The sequence below is a fragment of the Octopus bimaculoides genome, chromosome 23, assembly GCF_046866305.1.
Source record: "Octopus bimaculoides isolate indiv1 chromosome 23, ASM4686630v1, whole genome shotgun sequence".
Classification (NCBI taxonomy): Eukaryota; Metazoa; Mollusca; class Cephalopoda; order Octopoda; family Octopodidae; genus Octopus; species Octopus bimaculoides.
In genome coordinates this window covers 31,402,005-31,416,807 of record NC_142950.1, presented here as the reverse complement: position 1 = coordinate 31,416,807, position 14,803 = coordinate 31,402,005, and the positions used below count along the sequence as shown (strand labels likewise).

Below are 14,803 nucleotides of genomic sequence, written 5' to 3'. Positions count from 1 at the left end.
TTTAACGTCCGCTTTCCATGCTGGCATGGGTTGGACGATTTGACTGAGGACTGGTGAAACCGGATGGCAACACCAAGCTCCAATCTGATTTGGCAGAGTTTCTACAGCTGGATGCCCTTCCTAACGCCAACCACTCAGAGAGTGTAGTGGGTGCTTTTACGTGTCACCTGCACGAAGGCCAGTCAGGCGGTACTGGCAACAACCACGCTCAAAATGGTGTATTTTATGTGCCACCCGCACAAGAGCCAGTCCAGGGGCACTGGCAACGATCTCGCTCGAAAATCCTACGAAGGCCAGTCAGGCGGTACTGGCGACAGCCAGTACTGCTTGACTGGCCTTGATGTAATTGGTTATTATTAGAGTGATGTTGTAGGGTAAGTATGAGAGGTTGGACATGGCCAACTTGAACATAGGAGAGGCAGAATATTTGGGCTGGATATGGTCAATTCAAATGTTTGGTTAAACCTTTAGCGTTCAGATTACTCTGCCGAATGCAATGCTCGTTTATTCAGATTAATCTGAATTAATCCAAAGGCGGCATGCTGGACAAAATGCTTCGAGGTATTTCGCCCAATACTACATTCTGAGGTCAAATTCCACAGAGGTCGACTTTCATCCTTTCGGGGTGAATAAATTAAGTGCCAGCTGTATACTGGGGTTGATCTAATCGACTGGCTCCCTCCCACAAAATTTCAGGCCTTGTGCTTAAAGTAGAAAGTATTATCATTACTAAGACAGCACACACTTTTTTTTTTACACGTTTCAGTTGATTGCGGCCATGCTGGAGCATCACCTTTAGTCGAAGAAATCAACTCCAAGACTTATTTTTTTGTAAGTCTAATACTTACTCCATCGGTCTCCTTTGCCAAACTGCTACATTTCGGGGACATAAACACACCAACATCAATTGTCAAGTGATGGTGGGGAGATAAGCACTGACACAAAAACACACACACACATATACATGATGGGCTTCTTTCAGTTTCCTTCTACAAAATCCACTCACAAGGCTTTGGTCGGTCTGAGGTTATAGAAGAAGACACTTGCCCAAGGTGCTATGCAGTGGGACTGAACCCAGGACCATGTGGTTGGAAAGCAAGCTTCTTACCACACAACCACGCCTGCACCTAAATATACACACATAGGTGTATATATATCCATATATATATACATAGGTGTAGGCAGATCCAAGGTTAGATGATGCTAACTTTTACTCTGATAAGCCAAGATGTGAAAGAACCACTATGCAGATGTTCAGTCTGCTAGAAACAGCAGCTAAATAAAACCCAAATCATACAGACACCATTAAATAACAAATGGACATGCTGGATGACAAGATTCTAGATACACTGCATCGGAAGTGGGGGGGGGGGAAAGAAGAACGAAAGAAAGAAGTGGTAGTTGCAGCTGGAATATTCTTCATTGTTCCCAGGGACAGACCGATGATCAAAAAAAAAAAAAAAAGGCCGACCTAGGGTTAAAGAACAACTTCTGCACTGCACGTGTAATGGTTGACCCAAAGAACATTAAAAAAAATATAAGAGTAAAATAAAATAAAGTAAATAGATAATAAGAACCAAATAAATAAAACATTAAAGCAGAGTTTCGGATGACATCTGGGAAAAAGGTTGCCCTTGCAAAGACAAATAGAATTCTGTGGACAAACAGAGTCAGGGAGAGAGGGTGGCGACAGAGGAGAAGAGCATATTATACACATAACATACATATATATATACATATAAAGATATAAATAAAGATACACACATATATATATATACACCCACACAAATGTGTGTATGTGTGTATGTATGTATGTATATATGTGTCTTCTACACTTAATTGACATAATTAATAGCAGAGACAAGAGTAAATATATTAAGACAAGACAACAGCCAAGTGATTTATACAGACACCCACCACCACACACTTATGTATGCACATGCTGATGGTGTATAAATCACACTAGGAGTAGACCAGATATAATATATATATATATATATATAAAACCTTTCATACGCATGCATACACACACCTCCCATAAAATTATTGTGTATGTGTGTGCATGTGCATACATATACACACGTGTACCACTGTCATCATCATTATAACTATTTAATCTCTCTCTATGTATATGTATGCTGGTGTGTGTGTGTGTATGTATATATACACACACACCTGCATACATATACATATGCATGCACAGATGTATGTATATGTGTGTGTGTGTGTGTGTATATATATAAGGATATATATCTACAGTGTGATTCGAAAGTCATCATACATAGGAAAAGTTTATTTTTTTTATAAGAAACATTTAAATAAAAAAACTGTTTCTTATAAAAAAAAAAAAAATTGTTCATATGTATGGTAACTTTTGAATAACCCTGTAGTATCCCCATCATCGTCATCATACCTAATGTCCGTCTTCAATGTTGGCATGGCAAGAGGACATGAAAAGAACCAAGGACTGCATTGAAGACCAAAGTCTGTTCTGGCATGGTCCCTATGGCTGGATGTCTTTCTTTACACCAACCACATTACTGATGAACTGGGTACTTTTTGTTGTGGCACCAGCACATGTGGGGTTACCATGTCATTCAAAGGACTAAAAAACTTGCCTGTGATTCAGTGGGAGTGTAGTAGAGAGGGTGGTAGCTTTATGCTAGGTATAAAGAGACTACAAATGTATGATGGGGGACAGGAATAGGTTTGTTGCTGTAAGGGTCATAGTCTGTTCTTCCCCTGTGTTCATTAGTGGTGGTTTTATCTCATACCCTAGAATTTATTTTCTTCTTTGCTGAACACTTCCTTTACGGTGTTAGCGTTGATGACTATGTAGACCAATTCTTGCACAGAAAAGTGGAGATGGCTTTCACTGCATGGTAATGTTGGTGGAAGATGAAATTGATTTTGTTCAGCCTTTCTCTCCTGTCGAATGAGTTCTCCCTTTCTCTTCTGGTGACTTCGAAGCCTTTGGTTCTGATAGTGATGGAACACTGCCACTTGGTACAGTCTCAGGTTCGTGTTTCAAATGATTTAGGCTCAATTCCAGTGGATTTCAATGATGCTTTGAGTTGGTCCTTGTATCTTCACAAAGGACAACACCACAGAACAACTGTGTGTTCAACCTTCTCAGCCCTGCATTAACCATTATTATTATTATTATTATTATTATTATTATTATTATTATGCCACAGTTGTCTCTCCCTAAAACATTGGTCTTCTGAAATCTGGCTCATGTCTTTCCTGGAAGTTTTGACCTGCAACAGTTTAAATGAATCATTGATGGTACAAAGCTCAGTGGCCCCAATAGATTTGGAAAGGCTGTGATCAAGTGCCCTTTCATCTAGATTTCTTTCAGTCTCTAAACAGCAGCCATGCTGTAGCACCACCTTATAGAATTTTAGTTGAACAAATCAAACCCATGCCAGCATAGAAAGCAGATGTTGAATGATGATGACTATATATATATATATATATATATATATATATATATATGTATAGTTCTATCTTCCTTTCTCTAAATATAAAATCTAATTCTCTCTATATACACACATATATATACACACACACACACACATGTATATACTGATATTGTTCTGTATCTATAAATATATATCTACACACAGAGACAAACATTTATATACACATGTCCACATGCATGCATTTATGTATGTATGCACATACGCATGCACACACACACACACACACACACACACACACACACACACACACACCTTACTAATGTAATCAAAGCGTTTACGATGCAGCAGAACAGGTTTTTTTTTCCAGAGGTTCTGGAGAGGGAATGGAGAGGGAACGAAGAAGAAAAGATAACATTTGAACAGCTGCTGTTAAATGGAGGAGATGTGGGGCAGGAGGGGCAGTTGTGCTTGTAAATGCTGAAAGAACAAACATTGTATACGAGGGTGTGTGTGTGTGTGTGTGTGTATTAAAATAAAAATACAACATTTAAATAATATATATATATATATATATACACACACACACACATACATACATACTGATAACAAGATTTAAGCTTGTTAGTTTAAGTAGGAATATGTTAAAGGGAGAGAGTGGGAAGGGCCATAGAGGTATCCCTGGCATACATACATACATACATACACCCTCCCTCTGTGTCTAAATAGCAAGGTCCATTTTACAAATATTGTATATAACAACAACTACAACAAGCAAAAAAAGGAGGGACAGCAGTGACAAAGGGAAGCAGACACTGTTTGCTCCAGCTGAGCCCCTGATTGAACAAGCGAACCACTTGTCAAACGGGGTTTAGCCCTGGCCATTCCATCTGCGTCCTTGATTGTACAAGGGAGTGCTGAAAAGCCCCTGGGTTGGGGTTAAAAAACCAAAAAAAAACCCCACAGGGGTATCAGTTAATTATGATTTTATTCAACATATTCCCCTCTTAGAGTCACACTAGTATTGCAGCGGCCCTTCAGTTTCTTTAAGCCCTGTAAAAGGACTTGGAAGGCTGGGCCTCCAACCAGGCCTTTTACAAAACTCTTAAAGCCAGGAACTTTTCAGCACCTCCTCATATATATATATATAGATATATGAGGTGGCATGTATAAAGCACAGACACAAACATCTACACATACAAGTCTACATGCATATACTGGAGGCACGTACAAAGCACCATTTGAGCATGGGTCATTGCCAGGGCCGCCTGACTGGCTCCCATGCCAGTGGCACATAAAAGCACCCACTACACTCTCAGAGTGGTTGGCATTAGGAAGGGCATCCAGCTGTAGAAACCTTCTCAGATCAGGCTGGAGCCTGATACAGCCTTCTGGTTTGCCAGTAATCAGTCAAACTGTCCAACCCATGCCAGCATGGAAAGCGGACGTTAATCAACGACAACGATATATGTGTGTGTGTGTGTGTGTATAACTAAATGAGAGGATGCGGAAAAGTTCCTGGCTTAAGGTAAAAGAAAATACAGGAGGATCAGTTAATCATGATTTTATCCAACAAATTCCCCTCTCAGATTGACACACTCATTTCAGTGGTTCTTCAGTTTTTCTAAAAGAGCTTGGAAGGTTGGGCCTTCAACCAGGCTTTTCATGATACCTTCAGATGCAGGAACTTTTCAGCCCCCACCTGTATGAGTCGAGAGAAATTTGGACTGTTGTTTCAAGCAGATTGAGCAACGACACAGGAGTTGTTATTTGCTCATTAGCAGTGAGAAAAAGCCTGGGGAGAAAGCGAGAAGAATGCATAGCAGCATTTCTTCCCGTTCTTTAAGGGCAGGAAGCTGTCCTTAATGGCTAAATAATCTATTAGTAACAAAAAAAAAAACAAGCAAAAAAAATTTAGAAAAACAGTTTTGGTTATTACATCGTTAAGATCACCTGGTTGAATTGTTAGAGCGTCAGACTAAGAAGCCTTGCAGTATTTGTGCCAACTCTTCTTTTTATGTTCTGAGTTCAAATCCTGCTGAGGTCAACTTTGCCTTTCATCCTATCAGGGTCAATAAAATAAAGTACCAGTCAAGTACTGAGGTCGATTTGATCAACTAGCACCCCCCCACAAAAAACACAAAAAAAACACAGGTCTTTTACTTGTTGTTACTGCTGTAGTCAATTGCCTAGTGATAACCCTGACCCAACCCAACCCCACAAAAAAGAAACACTGAACTGAAGTGCCATGTTCTAAGGTCGGCACTACAGGATTTGGGTTTTCAGCTCTTCACACAGCCCATAACACTCTTAATGTACTTGCGCATATACGCACGCATCAATTTATCTGTATATACATGTGTATGAATGCAATAGCTCTATGCAAACGCCCGTGCGCACGCACACGTTTCTGTCGTTTGAAGTGGCTACTTGACATCAAAGAACACGACAGCACGTGCAAGCCATGCACAAACGCATGCGCAAGCACACCCTCACACACACACACACACACACAAACTAGACCAATTAGTCAAGAGAGGGGGAAAAAAAAAATGTTAATTCATTATTAGAAGACATTTGGGAGAGCAATAAAAAAAAAAAAAATAAAAAACACAAACAAACAATATAACAACATACAAAATCAGAAGTAGGTACACCCTCACCATTACTCCTACCCGTTGACATCCACAAATAAAAAAGTATAAACTCTTAATATATATTTTGTTTTTGGATCTGGTTTGCAAGATTCTTTATGTGAGTTTGTGTGTTGAAGCATATTTTGTTGGGTCTGGGGAGAATTATTCTCTTTTGGTGCCTTATAATTTAACACACTCACCGGTAAAATTTCCACGCATGACTAGTCAACAACTATTGAAAAGGTTGGGAGACGCAATGAAGATTTTAGAGAAATAAATAAGTAAATGAGTGGAAATTTTACTGGTGAGTGTGTTAAATTATAACTCTTAACTCGTCCAGGATTCGAGAGAACCGGGCACTGTTATTGATAAGCACTACTGTCTACAAACAATGTATCATGACAAATGTGCACTCACTAAAGTAAACATGGATTTGTTCTCCGGTTATGCATACATTCACAAATGGCTGATTGAATACACAACGAATCATCAAAGCCACACAACGGTACACTTACTGCAACTATTGCACAGCCATCTATAGACGCCAGATCCAAGTCAGCTGAAGGTTCCGAGATGAAGAATAAATAACAAATATATATATACATATATATATATATATATATATCTGAAAATTATAATATATAGGTATGTAGCACGTATATTTTTGGTGCTCTTTGCTGTGTAAATATGCATTAATTTTAGTGCCCTCACTGAAGAAGTACAGATGGCAAATTAATTTATTTTGCACATTGATACAAAAACTCTAGTCTGAGGGTAACTACAAAAATATTTTCTGTTTTCATTCCTTTTGAAATTGCTCTCATTCGTGGTTTGGGCTTTAACTGCCCTTTCTAGCATGTAAAGTGTCCCGTTAAAGGGTACTTATTTCATGTATAAATATGTAAATTGTTTGTATACTATTATATATGAAAATATGTTGTCTGTTGACTTTTATTACGCATGCTAGCTACCAGTATGAAAATTTTTCTAAATTTTCTACCCTTATTATTTTCACAGTATATATATATATATATATATATATATATACAAAATACAAAATGGCTGATAGTTAGCAAGGTGAGACACACATAAGAAAGAAGGAAACAAAGGACCACTGATGAGGTCACAGAAGTGTGACGAAAGAACTCTGGCCGAAATAAGATTAAGATTAAGATTAATGTAATATAAAGCTGAAAAAAAAAAAAAAAAAAAAAAAAAAAAAATAACACCAAATATACAGTGCGTGTGTTTTTATTGGCTAAACTGGCAATATGACCATCCCCAAGTACAACAATATATATATATATATATACATATACATATACACACACACATATATATCTTGCATAATCCATGAGAGTATGGAAAAGACAGATGTAAAAGCAATGAGTAAACATATAGGTGATGAAATGACACCGAGGCAAGTGTGTAATTAAAGTCATCGTTATCTTAATGAAAAAGACTTGAAGGCAGATCAGGTGAGATCAAAGCAAACACAAGGAAACTCACACAACGAACAAAATCAAAAACAAAACCATTTGAATTAATTAAATGGAAAAGAATAATTTCTTCTCTCTCTCTCTTTCTCTGAGAGCAAGAGAGGAATGCTACAGTATGGAAATCATATAAAGGCAAACAAACAAACAAACAAACAAAACAAGCATGTTAGCAAAGAATTCAGTTGTTTAGTCATGAGCCGATTCTGATTCAGCTGAGCTACAATCAAAGAGATTAACCTTTTTTTAGCATTTAAACTGGCCATATCTGGACTCTCATACCAACCTTACCTAAGGTATCACACAATACAAAAGTTAATACCTGTAACCTTAGGTATCCACACATTTTCAGATGTCTTTCAAGTGCTTAGAGCCCACCTGATAATCCTTAATCTCCCTAAGAGGCAAACTTTCTGTAGGAGCTCTACTGGGCATTCTATTTCAATCTCCTCCAGCCATTTGTCTATATCTTGGCTTACTGGCCGAAGGAGATTGAAACAGAATGCCTGCCTTAGTGAAGGTATTGTTTTCAGTTGGGCTCATTTGTTTGTTTGTCCATGGACAAGATATCTCAAGAACCACTGGATGGATTCGGATGAAACCTTCAGGGATGTTTGGCCTTGAGACTGGCACGAACTGATTAGATTTTGGGATCCATCCGGTACCGGACAAGGATTCTGGATTATTTATCCATTTTTTTTTTTTTTTTTACTTAATTTTTGAGAGCAGTCAGGTTCATTTTTAGTATTCTCGTTTGTGAGAGCAGTCGAGTTTATTTCAGATATTCTCATCTTAAAAATCATCTCTGGCTAATTGTTTAGAGGATGTTGGTGTTGCCTTGGCAGAGGTTTGCACTCTCTGAGTGCTTGTTATTACTATTATCACCACTACTGTTTTATCAAACTGTTAGAAATCTTCCTCAAATCGCATCTTTATCATCTGAAAATTTTCACAACATACTGGATTAATTTTGTTCCAGATAAGCCAAAAATGATTAGAAATAAAACGAAAGTAGGTATAATAACAAGATTGATTATATATGTCTTTCTCTCTTTGTCTGTCTGTCAGTTTTATCAAGAATATCCTGGGCCTAAACAACAACAACAAACGAAAGATTGATATATGTTATATTTATTCATAACAATAAACTGAAATTATTTCAGAAAATTCCAAAAACACCAAGTTGAGAACAAAAACGGCCTCCTGCCACCACAAAAGAAAATAAAAAAAATCCTTGTTAATTTTGTAACAAAGAAATAATACAAACGCAAAAATGATGAAAAAATTAAAATAAAGAGGGGAAAAAAATAGTAAAATGAAAGATGAAAACTGCGGGTGTTCTGGGAGGTATTTTAAAAAAAAATTCATCAATAATTTCAGCTGTTGTAATTTAGTAGAATTAGGTATCACACAATACAAAAGTTAATAAAATATAAAAAAAAATATATACATACACACATATATATATATATATATATATATATATATATATAAGCAATGTTAATTCTCTAAATGAAGTATTAACAGTATATACATATATATATAAAAGAAAAGTGAACTTTATAGGAGAGAGAGAGAGTTAAGTCTTGCAAAGTATATTTGTTTAAAAAACAAAAAAATTCAGGGGTGAGGTGAATAAAAATAAGATAAAATAAAACAAAAGGGCAAAAATAATCAAAAAAAAAAGAAAACACTTCAACTCTGCCAAAAAAAAAAAGAAAAAAAAGCAACTACAACAGGAGAACAAGAAGATGTTACAAACCTCAGTGTGTAGGCATGAAGTGCGTTTGTGAAATATCTGTTTTAGAACAGGGGGGGAGGTATTGAAAAAAAAAAAAATAATAAATGGGAGTAGGGATAGGGAAGAGAAGAAACAAAAGAAAATAGTTTTTAAAAAAATAATTAAGTAATTTCAGTTATGATAATTAAATATTTTTTTTTCAAAGAATTTACTCGGATTTTAAAATTTTATTTTCATTTTTATTCTATTGGTTTGAATTAAAAAATTTTACACTTATGAACAGAGATTTGAAATTGGATGGAATATAAGTGTTAGGGGGGGGGGGGGAATAGGATTGAAAAGAGGGCGACATTGTAAGGAATTTTGGAGTGGCGATGAGTGAGGTGGGGAGGGGGGGAACTACTTAGTGGATGGTTATGCGTGATTAGAAGCTGGCTCAAGTGGAATGTTGGACAAAAGAGGGGCAGGCAAGTAGAGTGTTTGAACTTGGAGCCAAGTGAATTTGTCTGATGGACAGAAACGGGGATTTGTCAGACGAAGGTTGTTGAAACCTGGAGAATGTCTGACTTATAGAGTGTCTGGTCCAGCAGGGGTAACGTGTTAAGTAGGGCATCTGGCTAGGCACTAACCAAGTAGTGTCTAAGAACTGAATAAAGTGAAGTATACTTGTATGTGTAGGGGTTAATTGAAGTAGAGGTGTATGACAAGGGGCCAAATCAAGTAGAGTGCATTTCTATGGGCTGAATCAAGAACAGTGTATGATTAGGGTCTAATTCAAGTAGGGTGTAGGACTAGGAGCCCAAATCAAGTAGAGCTCATTTCTAAGGGCTGAATCAAATACAATGCGTGACTAGGGGATGAATCAAGCAAAGTATATTACAAGAAGTGTGTATAACAAGGGATTGAATTGAGTACAAAATGTCATGAGGGACCAAATCAAATAGGATGTACAATTAAGGGCTAACTCCGGTAGAGTGCATGACAAGGGGCTGAATATCGAATCAAGCAGGGAATATGACTAGGGGCCGAATCAAAGAGTGTATGACTTGGGGATGAATACAGAATCGAATAGGGTGTTTGACAAGGGGCTGAATACTGAATCAAGTAGGGTGTATGACTAGGGGGTTGAATCAAAGAGAGTGTATCACTAAGGGCTGAATCAGATAGGGTGTATGAGTAGGGACCAATTAAGCAAAATAACTAAAGCTGAACACTAAATCAAATGGGATGTATGACTAGGGGTTGAATCAAAGAGAGTGTAATACTAGGGGTGAATGCAGACTCAAGTAGGATGTATCACTAGGGAATAAATAAATTAGGGGATAAACTAAAAAGGAGAGCTAGAGTCAATTAAATATGAAGCATTTATCAAGTTAATACAGAATAGCAACTGAAAACATAACATTGCAGGTTTCAGAAAACGTGTTACTGCTGGTAGTGGTGCAATATGCACTGTGCAGTAGCTAATGGCAATAGGCATGAGAAACGTGGAACTGGCTAAGGTGATGCCACATGATAAGACAAATGAAAGCAGGTGCAATGTGCAGTGGAATATACACAAATGGAGTGGTAGACGTGCAGTAATACAGTCGTGTAACATACAGATTTTACTGCAGAGGCATGAAACAAAAACGGTGTAACATAAAAAGAATAAACAAATACAACAAACTAGTTCGTTCATGTATATGGATGTGCATGTGTGTATGTATATATATATATATATATATATATATATATATATATATATATATACATATGTGTGTGTGTGTGTGTGTGTGTGTGTGTGTGTGTGGGTCTGAGACAACAAGGTATGTATATATTGGTAAATCTGATAAAAAGAGGACAGTGAACTTGCCAAAGCCATTCCCCTTTCCTTCCATCTCTTACAGTGTTCTTTTCCCTTACCACTTCTTATTCATGTATGAAGCTTATAGCGCTCTGTGTTCCCTATCAGTTGCAGCCAGTCTTTCCAATCATTTTTTTTTTAAAACTTAGATGATGTAAAATTCTGCTGTTTCTCATTATTTTTTTTTATTTTTAATTTAGTCCTGAAGAATAACTGATCAAAATGTTGGACTTAACAGTCCCCATGGCAAATTGCATCTGTGTATATTTCCTTCACATAGATATTGGTCATAGCACCAATTAGTTGTTGAGCACACTGAGTATATGCACACACACATTCTTGAGGTAAATAATGCAGTATTCTGTGTTCTAACACAACATCCACTTTAAGTTGGAGATAAAGATTGCCTTATATACACACACACACACATACACACTTATATATATATTATCCCTAATTGTGGTGTAGAGCTTTGGCTGCTCTTTCTAGCAGATCAGATGTCCTATTATAGGCATCTCTGATGTGTATTAAATGTACACTGTATTTTAAATGAATAATATATATATATATATATATATATATATATATATATATATAATGTGTAAATATGCACACCACTTTCACATCACAAAGACTCTTCAAGTTACTAGCCAGGTACAAAAGTTGAAAGGAAAAAGTTTTAGCAATAAATATATAACTATGTAAAAACAACTTAGTTTTGAATATATGAATATACTCTATCACATGTACTGAGTACATTTCCCTTGGCAGTAAATTCAAATACGCACATATGCACATACATGGTGTGTGAGAGAGAGAGAGAGAGAGAAAGAGGAAGGGAGAGACCTACACACCAATGTGTGCTTGTATGCCTGAGAGAGAGAGAGAGAGAGAGAGAGAGAGAGAGAGTGTGTGTGTGTTTGTGTGTATGATATTGATGGTAATAAGCTTTCAAAGCGTCAAAGGCACCAACCCAAACCTACAGAGTGAAGAAGAGATTGATAGAATCAAGATTTGTTACTTGCCCTTGAACTGATTGTAAACAAATGTAAACACAGCAACCCCAACCCCCCACACACACACACACCAATGCACAAAGGTATACAAGGATATACAAATGTTCCACCCCGACCCATGTATTTCTATGAACATACGCATAAACATAAGAGAGAAGAAAAACATAGAAAATAAATAATAATAATAATAATAATCATAATATTCATAATAAAATTGTTAAGAGGCCAGCTGGGAATTGAACCCCTGAGCTTGCTCTAGTTAATAAACACATATTTATCCTTTATTCACACATACACACACACACACACATATGCATGTAAGTAAATAGATTGTGCGTCAGCTTTGATGCATGGTATTGCAGTTGCGAGATCAATAGTGCTACAAGAAAAACAACAGCTTTTACAGAATGGTAATGGACTCTGAAGACAAATAGGTAGTAGAGGAAGCACACTGATAAGAAGTCTAGCAGAAAAAAAAAAGAAAAGCAGATATGGTTATAAGTAATATAGTCTTCTATTCTTTTACACGTTTCAGTCATTTGACTGTGGCCATGCTAGAGCATTGCCTTGAAGGAGTTTTTAGTCAAAGAAATCAATCCTAGGACTTATTCTTTGTAAGCCTAGTGTCTATTCTATTGCACAAGTCCAGGCAAGGTTGTTTATGAGCAGACACTCATGCATACCAGCCTCTCCTCTCCATGCCACCGATACTATCCAAGGGAAAGGCAAAGGCTGATACAGCTTGGCATCAGTGATGTCACAACTCATTTCTACAGCTGAGTGAACTGGAGCAACGTGAAATAAAGTGTCTTGCTCAAGAACACAACACACACAGCCTAATCTGGGAATTGAACTCACTACTTCATGATTGTGAGCCTGACGCGCTAACCACGATCGATGTGCCTTTATTTATCCACATTGTTTTGAATTAATCATGCGTTTATCTCATAGCTTCGAAATTTTGATGATACAATTGTATACTTTTAGAACGACATTGTAGGATAGGTGTGAGAGGTCAGATCTAGCTGGTTTGAGTAGAAACAAGTGGAATATTTGGGCTGGATATGGCCGGTAGGGTTAAATAGAAGCCAAACAGAAAAGGAACTCATTGGATATTGTCCTTTCCAGGTTCCTTACATTGAAAATAAGATGGGATGGTCACAACTGGAAGGCTTTTGGTCACAGGTCTGGTCTGTTCAGACAGGATCTATCTAAAGCTGAACTACCAACATTACAATCATTACCACCACTGCTGCCATCATAACTATCATCATTATGGTTAGCTTCAGCTCATACCACCACCACCACCAACTGCAACCTCCACTGTCAACTACTACCACCACAACAACTGTCACAATTACCACCACCACAACCACCCCCAACTGCAACTGCCATTGCCACAACTACAACCACCACAAACTGCAACCTCCACTGTCACAACTACTACCACCACAAACTGCAACCTCCACTGCCACAAGTACTACCACTACAACCACCAACCATCGCAGGTCACCCTAGATGACACACATTCTTTTCAGCAATGGCTTACCACCACCACCACCACCACTACTACTACAAGCACTACTCTTATTACTAACACTACTTGCTACCTTGACAACAACAATCACACCACCACTACTACTACCACCTTAACAACAACCACAGTCACTGCTGCAAAAATACAAGCACCACCACTACCATTATCACCAGTACCCTACTACTACTACCACCACCACAACATAAACAACTATCAGCACGATTACTACCACTGGTGCTACCGTCGCCACCATAAACCCTGCTACAAAAACTAAGAAACAATACTACCACTGCTGCTGCTACTACTACTACTTTTAAATTAGTGTAGCCTGCAGACAATAGTAATCAATATTGTGTGTGTGCGTGTGGGTGGGTGTGCATGTAGGTGGGTGTACATGTATGTATATTTGTGAGAGAGAGAGGGAGAGAGGGGGGAGGAGGGCTCAAGAGGTAGAACAAACAATGTTATTATCCTTATTGTTGTCATTATCATTATTGTCATAATTATCATTAATTATCATCGTCATTAATTATCATTATCATCATTATTCTGGGTAAATAAATTAAGTACCAGTTGCATACTGGGGTCGATCAAATCGACTGCACCTCCCCCCCCCCCAAATTTCAGGCCTTGTGCCTAGAGTAGAAAGGATTATTATCATCACGGCTCCTTGGGCAAGAGTCTTCTACTATAGCCGGGGGCCAACCAAAGCCTTGTGAGTGGATTAGGTACATGGAAACTGAAAGAAGCCTGTCTTATATATATATATATATGTGTGCATGTGTGTGTCTGTGTTTGTCCCCCCCACCATCGCTTGACAACTGATGCTGGTATGTTTACGTCTCCATAACTTAGCGGTTCGGCAAAAAGAGGCCGATAGAATAAGTACTAGGCTTACAAAGAATAAGTCCTGGGGTCGATTTGTTCGACTAAAGGCGGTGCTCCAGCATGGCCGCAGTCAAATGACTGAAACAAGTAAAAGAATAATCATCATTAATTATTATTATTATTATTATTATTATTATTATAACATTGAAAACAAAACCTGGCCACACACACATAATATTGTCAGATAGTACCTCTCCAACAGACCATCCCTCTTGCTGCCA

General features: G+C 37.6%; 1 protein-coding gene across 1 annotated transcript in view; it reads right to left on the bottom strand.

Annotated features, from left to right (window-relative positions):
- The window catches only part of LOC106883803 (uncharacterized), a gene marked incomplete at both ends in the record, with an annotated part of 141,385 nt that overhangs the window by 75,699 nt on the left and 50,883 nt on the right, over window positions 1-14,803 (bottom strand). The window contains one exon of the mRNA XM_089340735.1: window positions 9,317-9,352. Coding sequence (XP_089196861.1) covers window positions 9,317-9,352 — 36 coding nt within the window. The remainder of the gene's footprint in view (window positions 1-9,316; window positions 9,353-14,803) is intronic.